Source organism: Eublepharis macularius, chromosome 6 (genome assembly GCF_028583425.1).
Source record: "Eublepharis macularius isolate TG4126 chromosome 6, MPM_Emac_v1.0, whole genome shotgun sequence".
Classification (NCBI taxonomy): domain Eukaryota; kingdom Metazoa; phylum Chordata; class Lepidosauria; order Squamata; family Eublepharidae; genus Eublepharis; species Eublepharis macularius.
The window spans coordinates 120248571-120266430 of record NC_072795.1 but is presented as its reverse complement, the minus strand read 5'-3'; the positions used below and the strand labels follow the sequence as shown (position 1 = coordinate 120266430).

The window sequence follows — 17860 nt, the reverse complement described above, 5'->3', positions numbered from 1 at the left end:
CAATAAGGAAGGAGAGAAGCAAGAAGAATGGAAAAGCTGGAAGCCATATGTCAGGGAGATAATTTTTAAAAGGCAGATGATCCGAAAATATTTAAGAATAGGGAGAGGTAATGCAAGTGCATATATCAGAAGGTTTGTTTGTTTGTTTGTTTGTTTGTTTGTTTGTAGTCCGCCTTTCTCACTGGGACTCAAGGCAGATTACGTAGTTTCAGATTAGTACAATCAGTGTCAAGGACATTTCCATAAACAATGCCCTAGCATTAGCAAGGATCCAATACAGAGAAATGCTGAAACAGAACATAGTCAATTCTAGGATTGACATTAGACAACATGAAACAAAGGTAGTATATAGGAGTATGTATTTAAAGTATGGATAATATGTAAGGCAACATAGTGGTGAAGTCTGTAGTCCCTAATTCATTATCGAAGCATCTGGGACCCTGTCCCTACAATGCAGTCCTCCTGTGTGAGTAAAAAGCCTTTTTGAATAATTCGGTTTAGCATTGTTTGTGGAAAACCAGGAGAGTGGAGGCTCTCCTGACCTCCTCAGGTAGGCTGTTCCACAGGGTAGGGGCCACCACAGAGAAAGCCCGTGAATGGGCTGCTGTTGATTTTGCCCATGTGCAGGCTGGCACCTGCAGGAGACCCTGCTCAGATGAGCAAAGCTGCCATGAAGGAACAGAGGGAAGGAGGCAGTCCTGTAGGAATGCTGATCCAAGGGCATGAAGAGTTTTGTAAGTGATAACCAATACCTTGAATTGGTTATCTTGAACTGATAAGTAGCCAGTGGAGAGACTGCAGGATGGGAGTGATGTTCATGCTCCTGCTTGCTACTGCTAACAGTCAAGCTGCAGCATTTTGCACCAATTGGAGCCGCCTAGTTAACTTGGATGAGAGACCAATGTATAGTGCATACCAATAGTCAAGTTTTGATGTTACGATAGTATGGATCCAGGTGGCCAGGTCGGCCATGTTGAGGTAAGAAGCCATCTTCCAGGCTAGAGTAAGACTGTAGAAAGCATTTTTTACCTTAACTTGTTTTTCTAGTAGTAGCGATGGATCCCGTATAACCCTAGGCTCTTAATGGAGTTTGCAAGGGTCAGACGAATTCCATCAAAAGTGGGGAGTACAATGTCCTTCAAGGTCTCTGCCTTTCCAACAAGCATCACTTCAGTCTTGTCTGGGTTCAATTTCAATTTGTTATTTTTCAGCCATTTCACCACGGCTGTCAGGCAGCGATCTAAAATTTCTACTGCATCCTGTGGAGACCTGGATAACGAGATACAGAATTGGGTGTCATCTGCTTATTGATGACATCCAACTCCATAGCTGCAAATGAGTTCTCCTAAAGGTTTTACATAGAGGTTGAATAACATGGGAGATAAGACTGCACCCTGTGGAACCCCACAAGATAGTTCCCATTTTGGAGATAGCTGATCTCCAACGGCAACCCTTTGAGTCCATTCCATGAGAAATTATTTAAACCAGTCCAGGGCATATCCTTTGATGCCCTGTTTCTAAATACCTCAACCAGATGGCATGGTCTACTGTGTCAAAGGCTGCAGACAGATCCAGGAGGAGCAATAAGGAAGTATGGCCTCTATCTATATTCAGACAGAGATCATGCACTAACACTATTAGTGCTGTCTCCGTCCCATGTCCTGGTCTGAATCCAGACTGGAAAGAGTCTAGAGCGCTAGAGATTTCCAAGAAGATCTGGAGTTGGTCAGTTACTGATCTACCATTTCATGAAAATGGAAACAATAAAAAAAATTTTTTCATGAAAATGGAAACAATAAAAAGAAGGTAACCTGTTGCACTAAAAAAAGGACTTGTGGCAACATTGCCAACCTTTCTATTCATAGGTGCTTAAATTTTTTTTTGATATAACTCTAGAAAGGCAACTGCTGCTTGGAACAGTTTGTAAAGTAGAAGAATTCTATAGTTACAAGCTGGGCTTTTTTTCTGGGAAAAGAGGAGGTGGAACTCAGTGGTGGAACTCAAGACCGCACAATGACGTCACTTTGGGTCAGCTGAAACAAGGGGGGAATTTTTTAAAGTTTAAATTGCCCTCAGTGAAAATGGTCACATGGCTGGTGACCCCGCCCCCTGATCGCCAGACAGAGAGGAGTTTAGATTGCCCTCCGTAGTCACTTTCTGAAAGAACGTATAATAAGGTTTCAAGGCCTGCTGTTTCTCCGTGCCTCCAAGCCAGCCCCAGTGTACCAATGTTATGTTTTCAAATATGCCTTTTGAATGCTGCAAGAAAAAAGCAACTTGGGAGCAGGGAAGATTTAGAGTGGAGAACTGGCAAGTTAAACTGGCTGATTCCCCATTCCAAAACTGGTGGCTTCTCTCTAGAAAAATAATTGCTGCTGAGACATTGGTAGTTTTCACACGTCTTTACCCTCGTGCAAAATCGCACCATGAAACGGAATCATGACGGGGTGACATCAGAAATCGTGCCATGAAGATGCCCTTGTTCTGTGAGTTTTGCACGGTTTTGCATGAGGGTAAAGATGTGTGAAAATGACCATTAATATGTGTGTTTGCATGTACTCTTTTAGCCCCATTCCCAACTCTTCAAACACCCATGATCTTCCCCAAGGGAAAAATTAAAATCTAAAGGTAGCCTTTAAATACGACCTCATCCAAAGCATAAAACTGAAGTACTCAGACTTATTCAACAACAGGGAGGGGAGGGGAAAAAAATTAAAGCAGCATTCCGCTTCTGTTTGTTGGTCACAGAGAATCTGTGACTTCTGAAGCCAGGTTGAGAGCAGAATGCCGTTTTGATCTTTTATCTGGAAGAACGCTAAAATCCTTAAACAGCAACAGATGGTTGCCTGAAACATTAAAGCTTCTTAAACTGTTGTCTCCTGTACTGGGCAAAATGCAACAAGAAATCCATTGTAAAAGGAATGCGTTGTCACAAACACTCTCCGAGTTAAAACGTGTTATCTGGTAGCTATAAAATACCTAAATAAAATACATTGTGAAGCTCAAACTATAGGATATGCGCCCCAAGTCAGGTTAAATATTGTATGCAAAACAATCCTGTATGATATGCAAGATCCAGAAACTGCACTACCATGCTGCTACCCAGGCAGAACAAACATATTTAATTAAAAGTACATTGTCCTTTCTGTATGCTCTTTTGCGATATAAGGAAAAGGTGAACTCCTTCAACACCTTTAACACTAGCACAGCAGAAAACAACCCACCCTCTTGTTTAACTAAACACTCCCACTCTGGCAAACAGTTGTATCTATATGTAGCCTGAATGGCCTCTCTGGAATTCCCTGCAACCTCACTGGCTTTGCCCTGTGGCTTTCAACTGCAAAAATGGGGTGCCAAAACTCCAGCACCAGCCTTAATTTAGCTCTTGAGTTCAGTGGCTCTCTAATGATTCACCTAACTACAATGTATATTAACTCTTTCAAGGGCACATTGTTTAATTCACACCAAAACAAAAATATGGCATCTCGTTAATTCTTTAGTCTTTATTAGTGCCTCCTGAACAACGTTAACACCAGTGGAAAAGGCAGTAATATTAGGGTTGCAAAGTTCTTATCAGTGAATTAGCCTACAGCAAAACCTTTGCCTCTGACAAAAGGAAGGGCTGATAAACACAAAACTACCAGAACTGGGATTGATGTTCGAGCTCAGCAACTGGATGGCCTACACAGCCTGCCAGCCATACTATCTCGGATTATAGATATTTGGAGACAGTCAAGCACCTGATAGACCATAGTAAATAGATGGTAGGTTGCATTTGGCCTGTGAATCACTAGTCACACATACATGATAAACAGGGCTCATTCCGAGGGGGAACGCACAGGAACGTAGTTCTGGCAGTTCCCCAAAGAGGTCACACATCAGGTGGCCCCACCCACCTGACGCTTGGCCATTTTAGGCCTGTTTTGGCCTGGATTGGGGCCGAAATGGCCCAGATTGGGCCTCTGATGGGTGGTGGATCACTCTCCTGCTCATCAGTGGCCCAATCCTGACCATTTTGAGGCCCTTTTCAGCCATTTTCAGCCCCTTTTTGCCATTTTGGGCCAATTTCAGCCCTGAATGGCCAGGATTGGGTCCAAAACAGCCAGAATAGGTGATGTCAGGGGGCGTGGCATATGCAAATCAGTTATACTAATGACACACTTCCGGTGATGGCAAGAGGTGTGGCATATGCTAAGGAGTTATGCTAATGAGTTCCTCCAGCTCTTTTTCTATGAAATGACCCCTGGTGATAAAGATCATACCCTATAGTTTCATGTAGAGGGGCAGGTCAACCTACATGATAAAAACGGGATACATTTATCATATAGGAAACAGGAAATAGTGAATAGAGACCACGGTGTGGATCAAAAATTTGCAAGTGGGGGCCACATAGATCTAAGGAAGAGATTTCTACAAACCGAGAGAAACTGACGTTTACAGAAAAACCATAAAAAGGTGAAAGGGAAAGAAAATGGAGCATGATTTGGGGGTGGGGGGATGAAGTAGAAACAAAGGCAGCAGAGACTAACAAGGGAACAGGAGGAAAACATGGAAGTGAGTGAGCACAGGAACAAAAAAGGAGCCAACAGGGGTGGGGGAGCCAACAGGGGTGAGGGAGTGATACAACACAGAGAGTAGGGGCTGATAGACCCCCTCCCCATTTATATATATATAAGTCACAGAAATTGAAGTAACTCACCTGATCCTTTGATGGCACTAGCAGTTCTTCGACCATCATGCTGTCCCGAGCAAAGGAACTTCTGTTCAGAGTGTAGGACCCAGCCGAACTAAAGGAGCGGAGGCTGATTGTATTTACAATTTACCACAATATGTGCATGTGATAATGAGATGAAGAAAAGAAAAATTAATGCATGCAACTTCCAGGGAACCAGCAAAAAAAAGTGGTGCAATAGATGTAAAAGATTCTACAAAATGTTAAAAGATGCTTAAAATATAGTAATTCATATAACTTCTTTAAAATTTGTTTTCTTCCATGGTCGTTAGAGTCATCTAAATCCATGTACTATATGTGCTGGCTTTCGGTGAAATGTTTGCAAACATGTATTCAGGCATGTGAAGTGTGATTCAAAGCATGTGTGCTCAAAAGGGGCCACTGAATTTCTACAGGAGTTACTCTATATTAAGTAAAATCAAAAAGAGTCCAGTAGCACCTTTAAGACTAACCAACTTTATTGTAGCATAAGCTTTCGAGAATCACAGTTCTCTTCGTCAGATGAGTTCTCTTCGTCAGATGAGAATCACAGAGAACTGTGATTCTCGAAAGCTTATGCTACAATAAAGTTGGTTAGTCTTAAGGTGCTACTGGACTCTTTGATTTTGCTACTACAGACTAACACGGCTAACTCCTCTGCATCTATATTAAGTGTGTTTAGGATTCAGGCCAAGCCCTCTGTACAAAAGCCACCAATTACTGCTTAGATTTCACAAGGCTACTTCATCCTCTGTCTCATTGTGAATAGTAACTTCTACAAGCAAAGTCTCTTACTTTGCAGACAAAATGTACTAGATCAGCAGTCTTCAACCTTTCTAGACTTAGAGCTCACTTTTAACCCTTCCTGGTGGCAGCATGGGAGACACTAAGTGCAATGACATGACAGGACATGAAAACAGGATCACCCCCCGCCGCTCTGGAGGCAGTTTTCACTTTGAGAATGTACACATGAGCCGTGGCTTCTTCCTTCATCCGATTGGAAGATGAGCAGGATGGAATGAAGGAAGGAGCCATGGTGCATGCACGCATGCTCTAAGTAAAAACTGCCTCCAAAGGGGCGGTTTTCAGACAGCGTTCACTGGGATTCCTCTGGGGAGGGTGGGTTGTGTGCGTGAGCATAGTGTGAGTGGGAGGTAAGTACCCTGCTGTCCCCTGCCCTCCCACCCCCTGCACCCCTGCTTGGCCCTCTACCACCTAGCAAATGGGGTTCTACAAATCACTGACCCACGTACTGAAGACCCAGCAATAGATTTAGCATGAGTCATCATTAGAACTCATTCAGGCAAATTATTATTTTCTTAGCCTGACCCTCTGAAATATGGTGGCCTACCAACCAGGACTGTTGAAGAGAGAGCCAAGAAAATGTATGTGAAGCATTCAGAATACTTGAAATGTGTTTGTATCACCTGTTTAAATATTATTGTTGTTGTTGTTGTGATTATTATTGTGATTACTGTTGTTATTTTCTGGAAATTTAGAGGAAAACAATCTGAATACGTTGAGACCAAGGAAAATCCTGGGTCTCTGTTCACTGTACATTAAACCCTGGAAGCTACATCGAGTTAGAAAACATGCCACACATTCAGACATGCTTGCTGCTGTGACTGAAAAGAAATAAATGTCCAACAAAAATAATAACTGCATCCAACAGAACATAAATGCTTTTGAACTAGTTTCTTAAAATACAAAGCTCTAACGGTTTATAGCATGCTCTTTGAACTTCTGAATAAAACCTTTAGAGGATTCCATTCCATTTCAAAATATATCCCACTTGTTTTTCTTGATAATCGGAGATTTCATTGACTGGGACATAAAGTAGAGTTGGCCCCTGAATTATTATTAAAACCATCCAATATGAAAAATGTAATGAAGATGTTCTGACATTATGATGCACTAACCAATATATTATCTAACATGGAGCACAACAGAAAACAGCACATCACAGCACAATGCTGAGAAAAAAATGAAGAAACAAATGAGAAATGGTAAAAGCGGAGAAATGTCACATGGGCCTCATGCTTTCTTACCTGACCTTAGGACTATTTTTAGAAATGTACAAGGGGAAAGAAACAAGGAAAGATAGAAAGCAAAGAATCAGACACTGAAAAAAGCATAATGCCATGGGTGGATGATGTAGACATTTAATGTAATTTATTGCTTTAATGTTACACTCAGAATCAATCAAATGATAATCATTGTGCACTTTTGGCTACACACAATGATTTTCAAAACCAGTGGTTTTTAAACTGAGTTTTTAAACTTGTAACAAATGTTACAAGTAACAGTAAGCCTAAACCTTACAATGTAATAGTTGATGCATGACACAGAGTTAACTGAAATATCTTCCACCGCACCATCCACTCCATCAAATCAGAACAAGAAACCGGATCAACTGTGTGACCTGCTACATGGAAGAGTGACCGAATGTATGGATACTAGGGTTGCCATTTACATAGGGGTGTGTGTGTGGGGGGGGACTCCTGGTGATTCTCCTCATTCCTCAACCTTGCTCACTAGGGCAGCTGGGGGAAATGGAAGCAAAAAAGTGTTGGCAGTAACTTCCTGTTTCAAAACTGGAAGTGACATCAGGACACTTTATGATAGAGATGGGCAAAAATGGGAAAAAAACAAAACAAGAGTTTTGCATTTTGTCACATTCCACGAATCACGAACTTCCACGAAATTGTTCCATTTCGTGATACGATTCATTCGTTTTGTGATTCGTCAGAACCTGGGGCACTTCAATGGCCCCCTTCATACCCAGAGATGCCAAACTCACAGGGAGACTTCAGCAGGCTCTCTTCCACCCACCCGCCCAGTTTGGCCAAGATTGCAAAATGCTGACTGGAACCCACAAAGCTGGGCCCCAGAGCCAGGCACTGGCCCTGAGACTAGGCTTGGGGGGAGGGCCCCAAAACCACCACACAGACACCTGCCCAGGTGGAAGAGGTGCATAAAATAAAACCAAAGGAAACACAAGAGTGTGAGCCCTCAAAGAGCAGAGAAAGAATTAAGAAGAAACAAAGACAAGCAAAGAAAAAATAAGGGAGGCCTCATTCAAGCTAGGCCCCAGAGCTAGGCAAAGGCCTGAGATTAAGGTGGAATGGGGTGGAGGAAAAAAAGCACCCTCACCCAAAGACCTTCCCAGCAAGGACAAGTGAGGAAAATAAGAAAGAGACTTTTCAGTCTCTTTTGAAGCAGCATCAAATCTAGCCAAAAGCTCCCAACTCAACTCTCTCTCACTCCAAACCCCAGCAACAGATCCTCCCTCTCTCTTTGTCTACTGGAACTAAAAGCACTAGGCAGAGAGACGTGTCTTATATAACAAACGCTCACATAAAGATGAACAGGAGGTCTGTGGTTGGCAGACAGACCTGCCTAACAGGGTTTGGAGGGATGAGATTGATGTTCCTATGGATACAGAAGGCCCATCTCTTCAGTTGGCTAGGGGATTAACTCCCCCATTCCTCGCTGTATAGGGCAGAATGGAAGCTCTCCAGTTGGCAAGGAGAGCTGCCTATCAAGGTTACATGGGCTAAGATTAAGGTTTCGAATGTTAACAAAAGGTCTGCTGACATTCTATGCCTATGTTGCCTGAGGAATCAATGGATTGGTGCCAGCCTGTCTGGCATCACGCATTGTTCATGAATTAAACGAATCGAGCCAAAAAGTCGTGAATTTCGTGAAAACCACAGCTCTACAAAATGCGTTTCGCAAAACAGGAATCAGCCTGATTCGTCATGAAATTTGATTCGTATTTCGATTTGTGCCCATGTGTACTCTATGAATTTCCAAATCTCTATAGTTTTTACCATAGTGATTTGAAAATTCCTAGAGCATCATGCCATCACTTCCTGTCCCCAAAGAAAAAGCAACATCCCAGCAGTCTCTGCCATTCCAGTGCTCCTGGGGATTGCCAACCAAGGGCTGGCAGCCTGAGACAGCCCCATGACTGCCATGGAAACCGTGAAGTCCTGAGCTATACCTGTTAAGGATGTCCCAGAATGGATGTTGAAGACTACAAGGAGATCAGGCAGGGATGTTGCGGGGCACTGGGTGGATATTACAGAAGCAAGTTCCCTGGTGTGTGAAAGTTACCCAACATTAGGCATATACACCCCAACAGAGCACAAGGTGGGTGGTGGGGAGTGTTAGGTGTTACTATCTTCCATTGTAATGCATAGTGCAGGTGAACTGTTAGTGGTTTCAAGGGCGTAGTCTCAGTTCATGTGAGACAGGCAGTCCCATCTGGCCCTAGCCAGTGCTCTATGAGAATGTTTGCTTTAGGATACAACCCAGAACTGTCTGCAATGCAAGAAGGTTCTATGGAAGACAAGCTGAGTTGCAAAGGTAGATGAGAAAACCATTGTGTTACACAAAAGACACTCCTAAACACTCTCACAAGCATGAAACTCTGAAATCAAGTCAATATGGAGCCTGCAGTGTGTGTTTGTGAGCTTGTGCTATTTCCTCTGAGTGAAACATGTAAGTATGATACAGCAGATGTGTGAGTACATAGCAATGAATAATGGCACTCTTTAACTATGTGAATTCTATGGTTGTATCAAGGAGTAAAAGATGAGCAAACATAACTGATGATTTTAGGTCGACAGACAAGAAAGTAGTGCTCATAATGCTACTTTCTGTGGGTAGGAAGGTATGTGGCCTTCATTGATCCACTAAATAATACTCAACAGATTCTCTGTTAACTCATTACTACAGCCACAATATATAGATTACTGAATAGCAATGTAATCCTGAACAGAGTCAATGGGCTTGGAAGGGTGTGTAACTCAGTTTAGGATGGCACTACTAGTCTACAAACAAATATATAATAAATGGAAATAGACAGCAGGGTTCTCAGCCATCTGAAAAATTAAAGAAGAAGCATTCAAAAATAGTCTTGCTCATCTAGCACGGTTATTTCCAGGATGATTTGTTCATAAGTAGTTAAAAGGACAGTTGTCCAAGTGTCCAAAAGATTTATACATGAAGAAAGAGAATAGAGTGGAAATACAGGGTTCGTGTTTCAGTACCTAATGCGGCAACAACAGTCAAGACTGAAAAGATACAAACGCCCAAGTTTTTACCTTGTGGGAGGTGCCACTCCCTTTTAGACAATGAAATGGCTTTTTACAACAGATCATTAAACTATAGGAAAAAGTCCTCAGGGCTCTGGCTTGTGAGGTTTAATTATTAGCTTCAAAATAATCCAAATGTCATTAAACAGGCTACTAAATCCACAACTGTGGAAATATTCTCTGAATTATTTGTAGTGCCTTGTTTGTTTCTGATGCTAGACAATGTGAAAAATCTGTGGATGAAATCTCCAATAATAAAATTTTTGCCTGGTGAAAAGTGCAAAGACTGCCATCAGTCATGTAAAATCTCTGAATCTGTTTTCTTTCCCCTTGTCAGAAAACTGCTCTTTCCTTTAGAAACAAAACACGGCAAAGAATTTAGGTGGCGACACAATTTGCAAACAGATTATTCTCCACCTGCACATTTTGGGAAACAAAAGGAATTAGACTAGCCAAAGAACCATCCTTCAGTTTTCCTGGCAGGAGCTTATGTCATTTTCAAACTTGGAAAAAAATTAGCGTTGGTAAGTATTACAATCAAATGATTGAACAAATGCCTCCCCCACCTCCAAAGCGCACTGCGGCCTAATTGGTCTGGCTGAGAGACAGGGGCTTCCAGCTGTTTTTAAAGGAACACTTTGACATATCTAGAGCATAAGCAGACACCAGGAAAAAAAATGAAGAATTAATTTGCTCTGAACTATTGCCATAACAAAGCCACAATGGTTGGGGGGAGGGGAAGCACAAAACGAAAAAAATAACGGACACATATTTGCAAGACTTGGAGTAATCAGGCAGTTGAATTCTGGTATTTCATTTAGCTTTTGAAAAAATGAACAGTAACACAACATGTTATGGAAAAAAATGCACTGGTGTTGGGTGTGAAATGAACAAGAGAACAGTGAGCTGAATACCTGGCAGATCGGGCACCGAGACTGAAGCCCATGTATCCTTCTGCAGGCAGAGAATCATCTCCCAGTTCTTTGAGATCCTGCGGCCCCAGATACTTGTCTGTATCTCCAGTCATTGCATCTTCACCTGCCAGCACAAAAGCAAGTTGAAATTAGAAGCTACACAGAGTTGAAGGCTTTTGTTTAGCAAATCCATCCTCGCCACTGGGACGTGGTTGCTGGAAAGTAAACTTGCTGCATTCCTTACGGCTTTTGGCTACCCTGGTATTAAACTGTCAATTACCTGTTATCTGCTTGATGTAAAAAATACCCAAACAAACCATTCAAGCATCAATCTATAATTAAGCATAAAGAATTACACTTATCCCTGCAAAGCCAGTAGTTTGGCAGGTTTATATTAGGTGTGACACTGGTCGATCTTTCTAGCAATCTCGGACAAAAGGAGTATGAAATGAGGTGTTCTTTAGCATCTGGTACAAACAAGACCGTGATGAGTAACTGGTTTTGTTGGTTGGCCACAGTGAGGAGTGGGGTAGGCCATTGTGTCACCTTCCTCAAAGTGGCCTGTTGGCTCATCCCAGTCACCTCTTCCTCTAGATTTTTCTTTCAGCTCTGGCAGAAAGAGAAAGAGGAGAAATGGTGAAAGAGGACAGATTACGCCCTCAAAGTATTTGGCCCTGGGGCGTTGCCAAGCTGAAATCTGAATGGAAAAACTCTCCTATAAAATCCTTACCTCCAAAACAGCAGATAAGCTCACCCTCTTAGAGTCTGTTTAAAACATCTTGCCTTATTATAGTAGAATGACCTGTGATTCATTCATTGCTGTACAGTCCTGGAAAACTATAATGGCGCAGATGTGGGCCCAGAAAGCTTCATCTGCTACTATAAACTGTCTATTACTCATTACGATAGTGCATAGTGTTGACCAGAACATTAACACAGAAGTATCTTCTACCAAGAAGACATGCAATCAATTTTAGACAAATGAGTCAGAAGTTTCAATAGATCCTGTAAGTGTATTGTTTCATTGAATATTCTTTTAAAAAGTAAATATGATTTTGCTTACTGAAGTGCTATATCTTAGGTTTTGTGTCAACACCAAGAACTGGTCAGATTAACACAATCTATCCTTAAATCATGGTTATAGGAGCTGGCTCCGCCTCTAGTCCCTACCCATAACCAGGGTTCAATGTTAACCAGGGCTTTGAAAGCAGCTTTTCGTCCCGGTTAAGGCAAATGGAGAGCAGTGAAGATTCATATTTCCTTCCACCAGTCCTGTGCATGCTCACATTTAAGAGGACTCGTTATGTCTGCACTACTTTTTCTTGAACATTAATGTTTTCCTTACAAGAAAAGTATGAAAGAATTCAAATACTGAGAGAATACGGATAATCTTATGCTGAAAGTTGACAATAGTACAGGAATGGAAATGATCTGGCACAAAAAAGACACTGCTTAAAATGTAGCTATCATGACACTGCATCACATTTGTTCTAATATGCATAACCAGTTAAGTGGGGTCATAAAAGCACAACAGAATTCAGAACTGCCAGCAGAACTTTCCATTTAAGATTCGGAAGTGATGGATCCACAATATTCAACCTGAGTAGTTTTGTGTGTGTGTGCAATTTCACCAGCAAACCTAATTAATATATTATATGTGTAGGAGAGAAAGGATAAGAGAAATTCAGGAGACTACAGAGGTACAGGAATTTAGGATATGCTTTACTAAAGAGCAAAGCATAAATATAAGACACAGAGATCCACCTTAATGTGAACATCTAAGGGCCCTGTCTGAATCATCTTCTAACACCAGCATTGGAGTAGCAACCCAACACAGAGATCCTTTCGTGTAATGCAGTAGGATGTATCATTCAGCGGTATGGTTGCTCACTGAAGGGCTGGTGTCAGGTTTGGGGGCTCAGAAAGTAAAAATTTGGAGGGGGTCAGGTTTAAAATGTTCAGACAACGCCTGTTAAAGATCAAGCAATTAACTTGTGGGATTCACTGCCACATGATGGCCTCTAACTCAGAGGCAATTCATGCAGGAGAGGTCCCATCAATGGCTATTAGCCCTGATGACTAAAGGGAACTGCTCCAGAGGCAGTAAGCCTTTGAATGCCAGTACTTGGGGCCATCAACAAGGGAAGCTTTGGCCTCCAAGCACTGCTTGCTGGCATCTTCCGGGGATATCTGATTGGCTTCTACGTGGAATAGGATGGACCACAAGTTGGATGTAGTATGACTGCACCTGGTTAACACAAATACAGCAGGTTGGATCCAATTACTTCCGTCCCCTTGCTCCAGCAGAGGAAGTCATGCTGTTTCAGAGGAAGGCCTCTCCATTAGCAGAAGGTAGTTATAGTATCTAATGAATTATCTCTGAATACTTCACAGTTCTTCTGCCTCCTGAATTATGTATTGTAAGTCCAGGTGTAGGTATGGGCTCAGAGGCATAGGAATCACTCAAAAGAATGATCTCAAAAAGGAAAATGTAAGACCTGAGCTGGTACTAAAACAATCAACCCAGATACTACTGTGGGCAAGAGGGGCTAGTTCAACCTAGCTATTGTTTCTGCATCCATGTAAAGGCACGTAGCGAATGACAATAACAATAAAACGACATTATTGTATGAGGATCGAACATATGTCTGGTGTTTGACTGCTTGCTCATATGTCAGAAAACTATGATTGTTGAGTCCTGGCCCCCCACCCGCAGCGAAACTGATAAATTGAGGACATAATAATATCTACTATTCCCCTATACCCATAAAAGAAAAACATCACCTGTGAAGCAGCTACGCAAACTAGCACCGAGTATCAACTCAACTAGAGGCCAGATTTTCAAACAACATTTCTCAGATCCACAAAACTGCAGGGAACAAAAGCAAGCCCTTTAAATTCAACATAAAACAGTCCAGCACAGAAGGCTTAAACACAACTTTCGTTCAGAAGTTTAAACTACACCCTATTATGTCATCACACAAGCGACATTCCAACAGTGACAGAGATATTCTAAAATAGGCCCTTGCGGTTTCAAGGCTCTCTTTCCTGCCTCCTGTTTTAATTTACAGTACGGCAGTTAATTTCATGCATTTTTTCTTACATAAATGTTTGGAATCTCTCAAACTTGCACAGCCGAAAAGGAAGGTTCTCATGGAACGTTCCCAGAGTGACTCAAGCTGCATTTTTTTTTTTGCCCCAGCTGCTAATGGTTCAGCAGAGTTTAAGTTAACCATTCCATGTGAGGGGGGGGGAGGCCCCTCTTTTAAACTACCAATCAGTTCTAAAAATAACCCCTTTAGCTAGTTGCTGCCTTGCAATTGACAAAATAACAGATCAACTTTCTTTCTGCAACCCGGCAACGGTGATTATTTTAAGTAACCGTTTCAAAAGCTTCCAAGTCTGTTGAGTTCTTGCACAAGAGCGCACAAAATCAGGAAAAAAATGAAAAATCACAGTAATGCTAAACATAGAAAAAGTCTTACTGTTTTGGAAAGCCATTTTCACCAGCTTGGTCTTTTATCCCCCGCCTCTTGATGCGTTCAAGAATTCCTATTAGTCCTATCAGTTCTTAAGGAGTGTTTTATAGTTAATCTCCAAACTGGTATAAGAACTTAATCTCTGTGGTTCATATTCCCTTTCCATACTCCAACGTTGCTCTTCTTAACATCTTGATCTCTTCCAGCGCATGCATGTTACAAACTGTGCCTCTTTGTCCTCTGAACCCCAAAAGAAGCTTTAGTTCCAATCGTTAAAACAAAAGTTTAAAAATATAAGGAATGACAGCTGTCGTTGGAAGTAAACATCTCCCTTTAAAAAAAAAAACTTTACATCCTTTCAAAGCGTCCTCTGACTGGATTTTAAACTTCTCTGGTAAGCTTCTAACAACAGGACTGAATGGTGACATACAGACAAGCGCTTGAGTTATTTGTATGTAAATAAGGGCACAGCCTGGGTGTCGTTTCCACACACCCCCCTCTGTAATTTGATACCAACTCCGGTAAGTTAAACATGCAGGCGTTGGGACAGAATGGATTTGGTCAGAGAAAGTGAACTACATCGTCTTAGTGACTTAATTTTGTCAAGGCCAAGAAAGAAAAAAGTTTATAAGCATGGAAAAGGGCAGGGGCTAGCCACCAAGTGGGTGTGTGTGTGGCTCTGAATGTTTGGCTGCTGAGCCCCGAAGGAAACAAGCTCAGCGGCAGATCTTTCCACCTATCTTCAGGTAGAAGAATGAGCTGTTGTTTGTTTCCTTCCGAACCCAAATGAGAAAAGCCTCCTCCGCCCCAGGCAAAACCAGCAACAACAACTAGCCACAGTAACAAACAATGCCCCCACCTCAAACCACTCACTGGTAGCAATACTGGAGGCTGGTGTTACGAGGTCTGGTTCTGTTAACCATTAACCTCAGCAACATTCTCATTCCATGAGGCAATAAAAAGGAGAGAACACCAATCTGTCAGTCAGATGGAGCCTCCACCAGCATAAAGTTGTCTCCAGTAGTGGAATGTCTGGTTTGGGCAGAAGACTGTGTTCCAAATCTGCCTTTTTGATAAGCAGAGGACTTATTCCACCACCACCCCTCAAATGCACAGGCTACGGGCTACTGGTATGTGCTGAATGCTGGGGCTTATTACCCAATGATACGTATTTGGGACAGCTTAAAACTTCTGATATTCCTGAGAGCATACTTTGCAGTCTCCTAAGCAGGTCTACTCAGTATCCTACTGAAGTCTAGTTATTCAGTGGGCGCTCCCAGGAAAGTGTGCTTAGGATAGCATTATTGATCTTGTAACATGCAATTGACATTGACATTTGGGAGCGCTGTTTAAAATTAAATTTCTAGCTCACCTCACACACAGGGCCGGTGCCAGAGGTTCTGGCGCCCGAGGCGGCGTATGCGTGCTCTGCACGCACACACACGCCACGGACTGCGTGATGACATCATCGCAGATGTCATCACGTGCTGCAGGGGGGCTGGGCAGCTCACGGAGCCCCGAGCACAAAAGCTTCAAGCTGCTGCTGGGGCGGCGCGCGGATGCTGCTCCGTGCGCCGCCCCAGCAACAGCTCACAGCTTCTGCGCCCGGCTGGGGCAGAGGAGCGTGCAGCGGAGCCAGCCAGCCCCGTGCCGCCGCCGCCACATGCCCCAGCTGAGCGCAGAAGCTGCAAGCCACTGCTGGGGCAGCGCGCGGAGGCTGCTCCGTGCGCCACCCCAGCAACAACTCATGGCTTCTGCGACCGGCTGGGGTGGAGGAGCATGCAGCAGAGCTGGCGTGGCCGGCTGCAGCTGCTGCTGCAGCCAGCCAGCCAGCTCCGTGCTGCCACCGCCATGCACCCCAGCTGGGCGCACAAGCCACTGCTGGGGCGGCACCCGGAGGCTGCGCCCGGCTGGGGTGTGTGGCAGCGGCGGCGGCGACAGCACGGAGCTGGCTGGCTGGCTGCAGGAGTAGCTGCAGCCCAGTCATGCCAGCTTCGCTACGCGCGCCTCTGCCCCCGACACCCCCTCCGGCGCCCCTCCAATGCCCGCGCGCCCGAGGCCACCGCCTACCTGGCCTCCATGGGCGCGCCGGCTCTGCTCACACACACACTCACTCACTCACTCTCTCTCTCTCACATACACACACATTAAAAACATATCCACACAGAAAACAGAAGACAGAAAAGGGTTCAGACTGTGAGGTTCAAGAGTGTCTACGGCAAGTGAGTTCCATAGTTCCATTTCAGCATTTATTGAGACATTCTGTGAGATAATAAAAATTGTAGAAATTCAAAACTGAAAGGTAAATTCAGAACTGTAGGGAAAAGTATATTTTGAAACTGCTATTTCAAATATCTGCATTTTCCGGGGAGGCCGTTCACTCCTGACCTACTATGTGTTTTGTCTATCACAACTCAAGCCTGCTGCTCAAAGCCTCTCCACCCAAAGTCCTGGGGGATTCAAAGTGTGCAACACCACCAAAGTTTGGCCAAAGGGGGGGGGAATTACAGGGTAACTGGTGAGACCAGCAATGAAGTGTCTTGAACAGCAAAAGCCCCAAACAGGTTACATAAAAATTGTGAGTGTCCCAAGACAAAACTCTACGGCAGAGTGGGGATTTGAACTCAGGCCTCCAAGATTCTAGTGCGACACTCTAACCACTACACCACACCTCAAGTCTAAAAAATTCTGACCAGGATCTCTCTTGTGTCTGAATGAGAGGACTCTGCTCACAACTTCTGCACGTTTTGGTAGAGACGACAGCAGGCTTACAATTTTGTGATTTCTGTTTATTTAAGAGAATATTATTGTTGTCTGTAATAAATCAGGAAAGCTGACTTCCAAACAAAAGGCAATTGCCTTGTTAAAACCAATGTAATAGCTTCAAAAGCTTTGTTTAGAGGCAGGTGCAGCTTTTAATTCAACAAATGTCTGGCTTTGCCCTCCCCAAGGGAATTAAATTGTAATTTTAGGTAGGAGGGAAATGTTTAGACTTGGTCAGTACCCTTGGTTTGGTCATACTGAATATGAATCTCCCCAGGCTCTTCTTAGGTAGAAGGGGGTGCTTTCCTATGAGCCCTTTCTTCCTGTGGTATAAGGTCATCTGGTAGTACTCAGGAGAGGAAGTGCTCATTTTTGGCACTGCCCTCCCCCCCTCCAAAACGGACCATCAGGCTGCTCCCTCATATATTTTCAGTCAGAAACTAAAAATCTTTATATTAGATGGAACATTTTAGTCTCTTGTATATATGATCTATCTGGACAACTGGGCTTAATTCCACACTCCTCCACTTGAAGCCAGCTGGGTGACCTTGGGTCAGTCACAGCTCTCTCAGAGCTCTCTCAGCCCCACCCACCTCACAGGGTGATTGTTGTGGGGATAATAACAACATACTTTGTAAACTGCTCTGAGTGGGCGTTAAGTTGTCCTGAAAAGCCGTATATATCAAATGTTGTTGTTGTTGTTGTTATCACTGTTGGTGTAAATGGGAATACCATTAATTTCCCACACAAAGTGATGCTCAAAATTCTACAACAAAGACTCTTACCATATATGGAATGAGAAATGCCAGATGTTCAAGCTGGATTCAGAAAAGGAATAGATATTAGAGATCACATTGCAAATTTATGATGGCTAATGGAGCATACCAGGGA

The 17860-nt window shown here is 43.2% G+C and overlaps 1 protein-coding gene across 1 annotated transcript in view; it reads right to left on the bottom strand.

Annotated features, from left to right (window-relative positions):
- The window catches only part of ANK3 (ankyrin 3), a 307582-nt gene that overhangs the window by 89993 nt on the left and 199729 nt on the right, over window positions 1–17860 (bottom strand). The window contains exons 24-25 of the mRNA XM_054982849.1: window positions 10728–10851; window positions 4700–4802 (exon numbers count right to left, since the gene is read on the bottom strand). Of these exons, the coding sequence (XP_054838824.1) occupies window positions 4700–4802; window positions 10728–10851 (227 nt within the window). The remainder of the gene's footprint in view (window positions 1–4699; window positions 4803–10727; window positions 10852–17860) is intronic.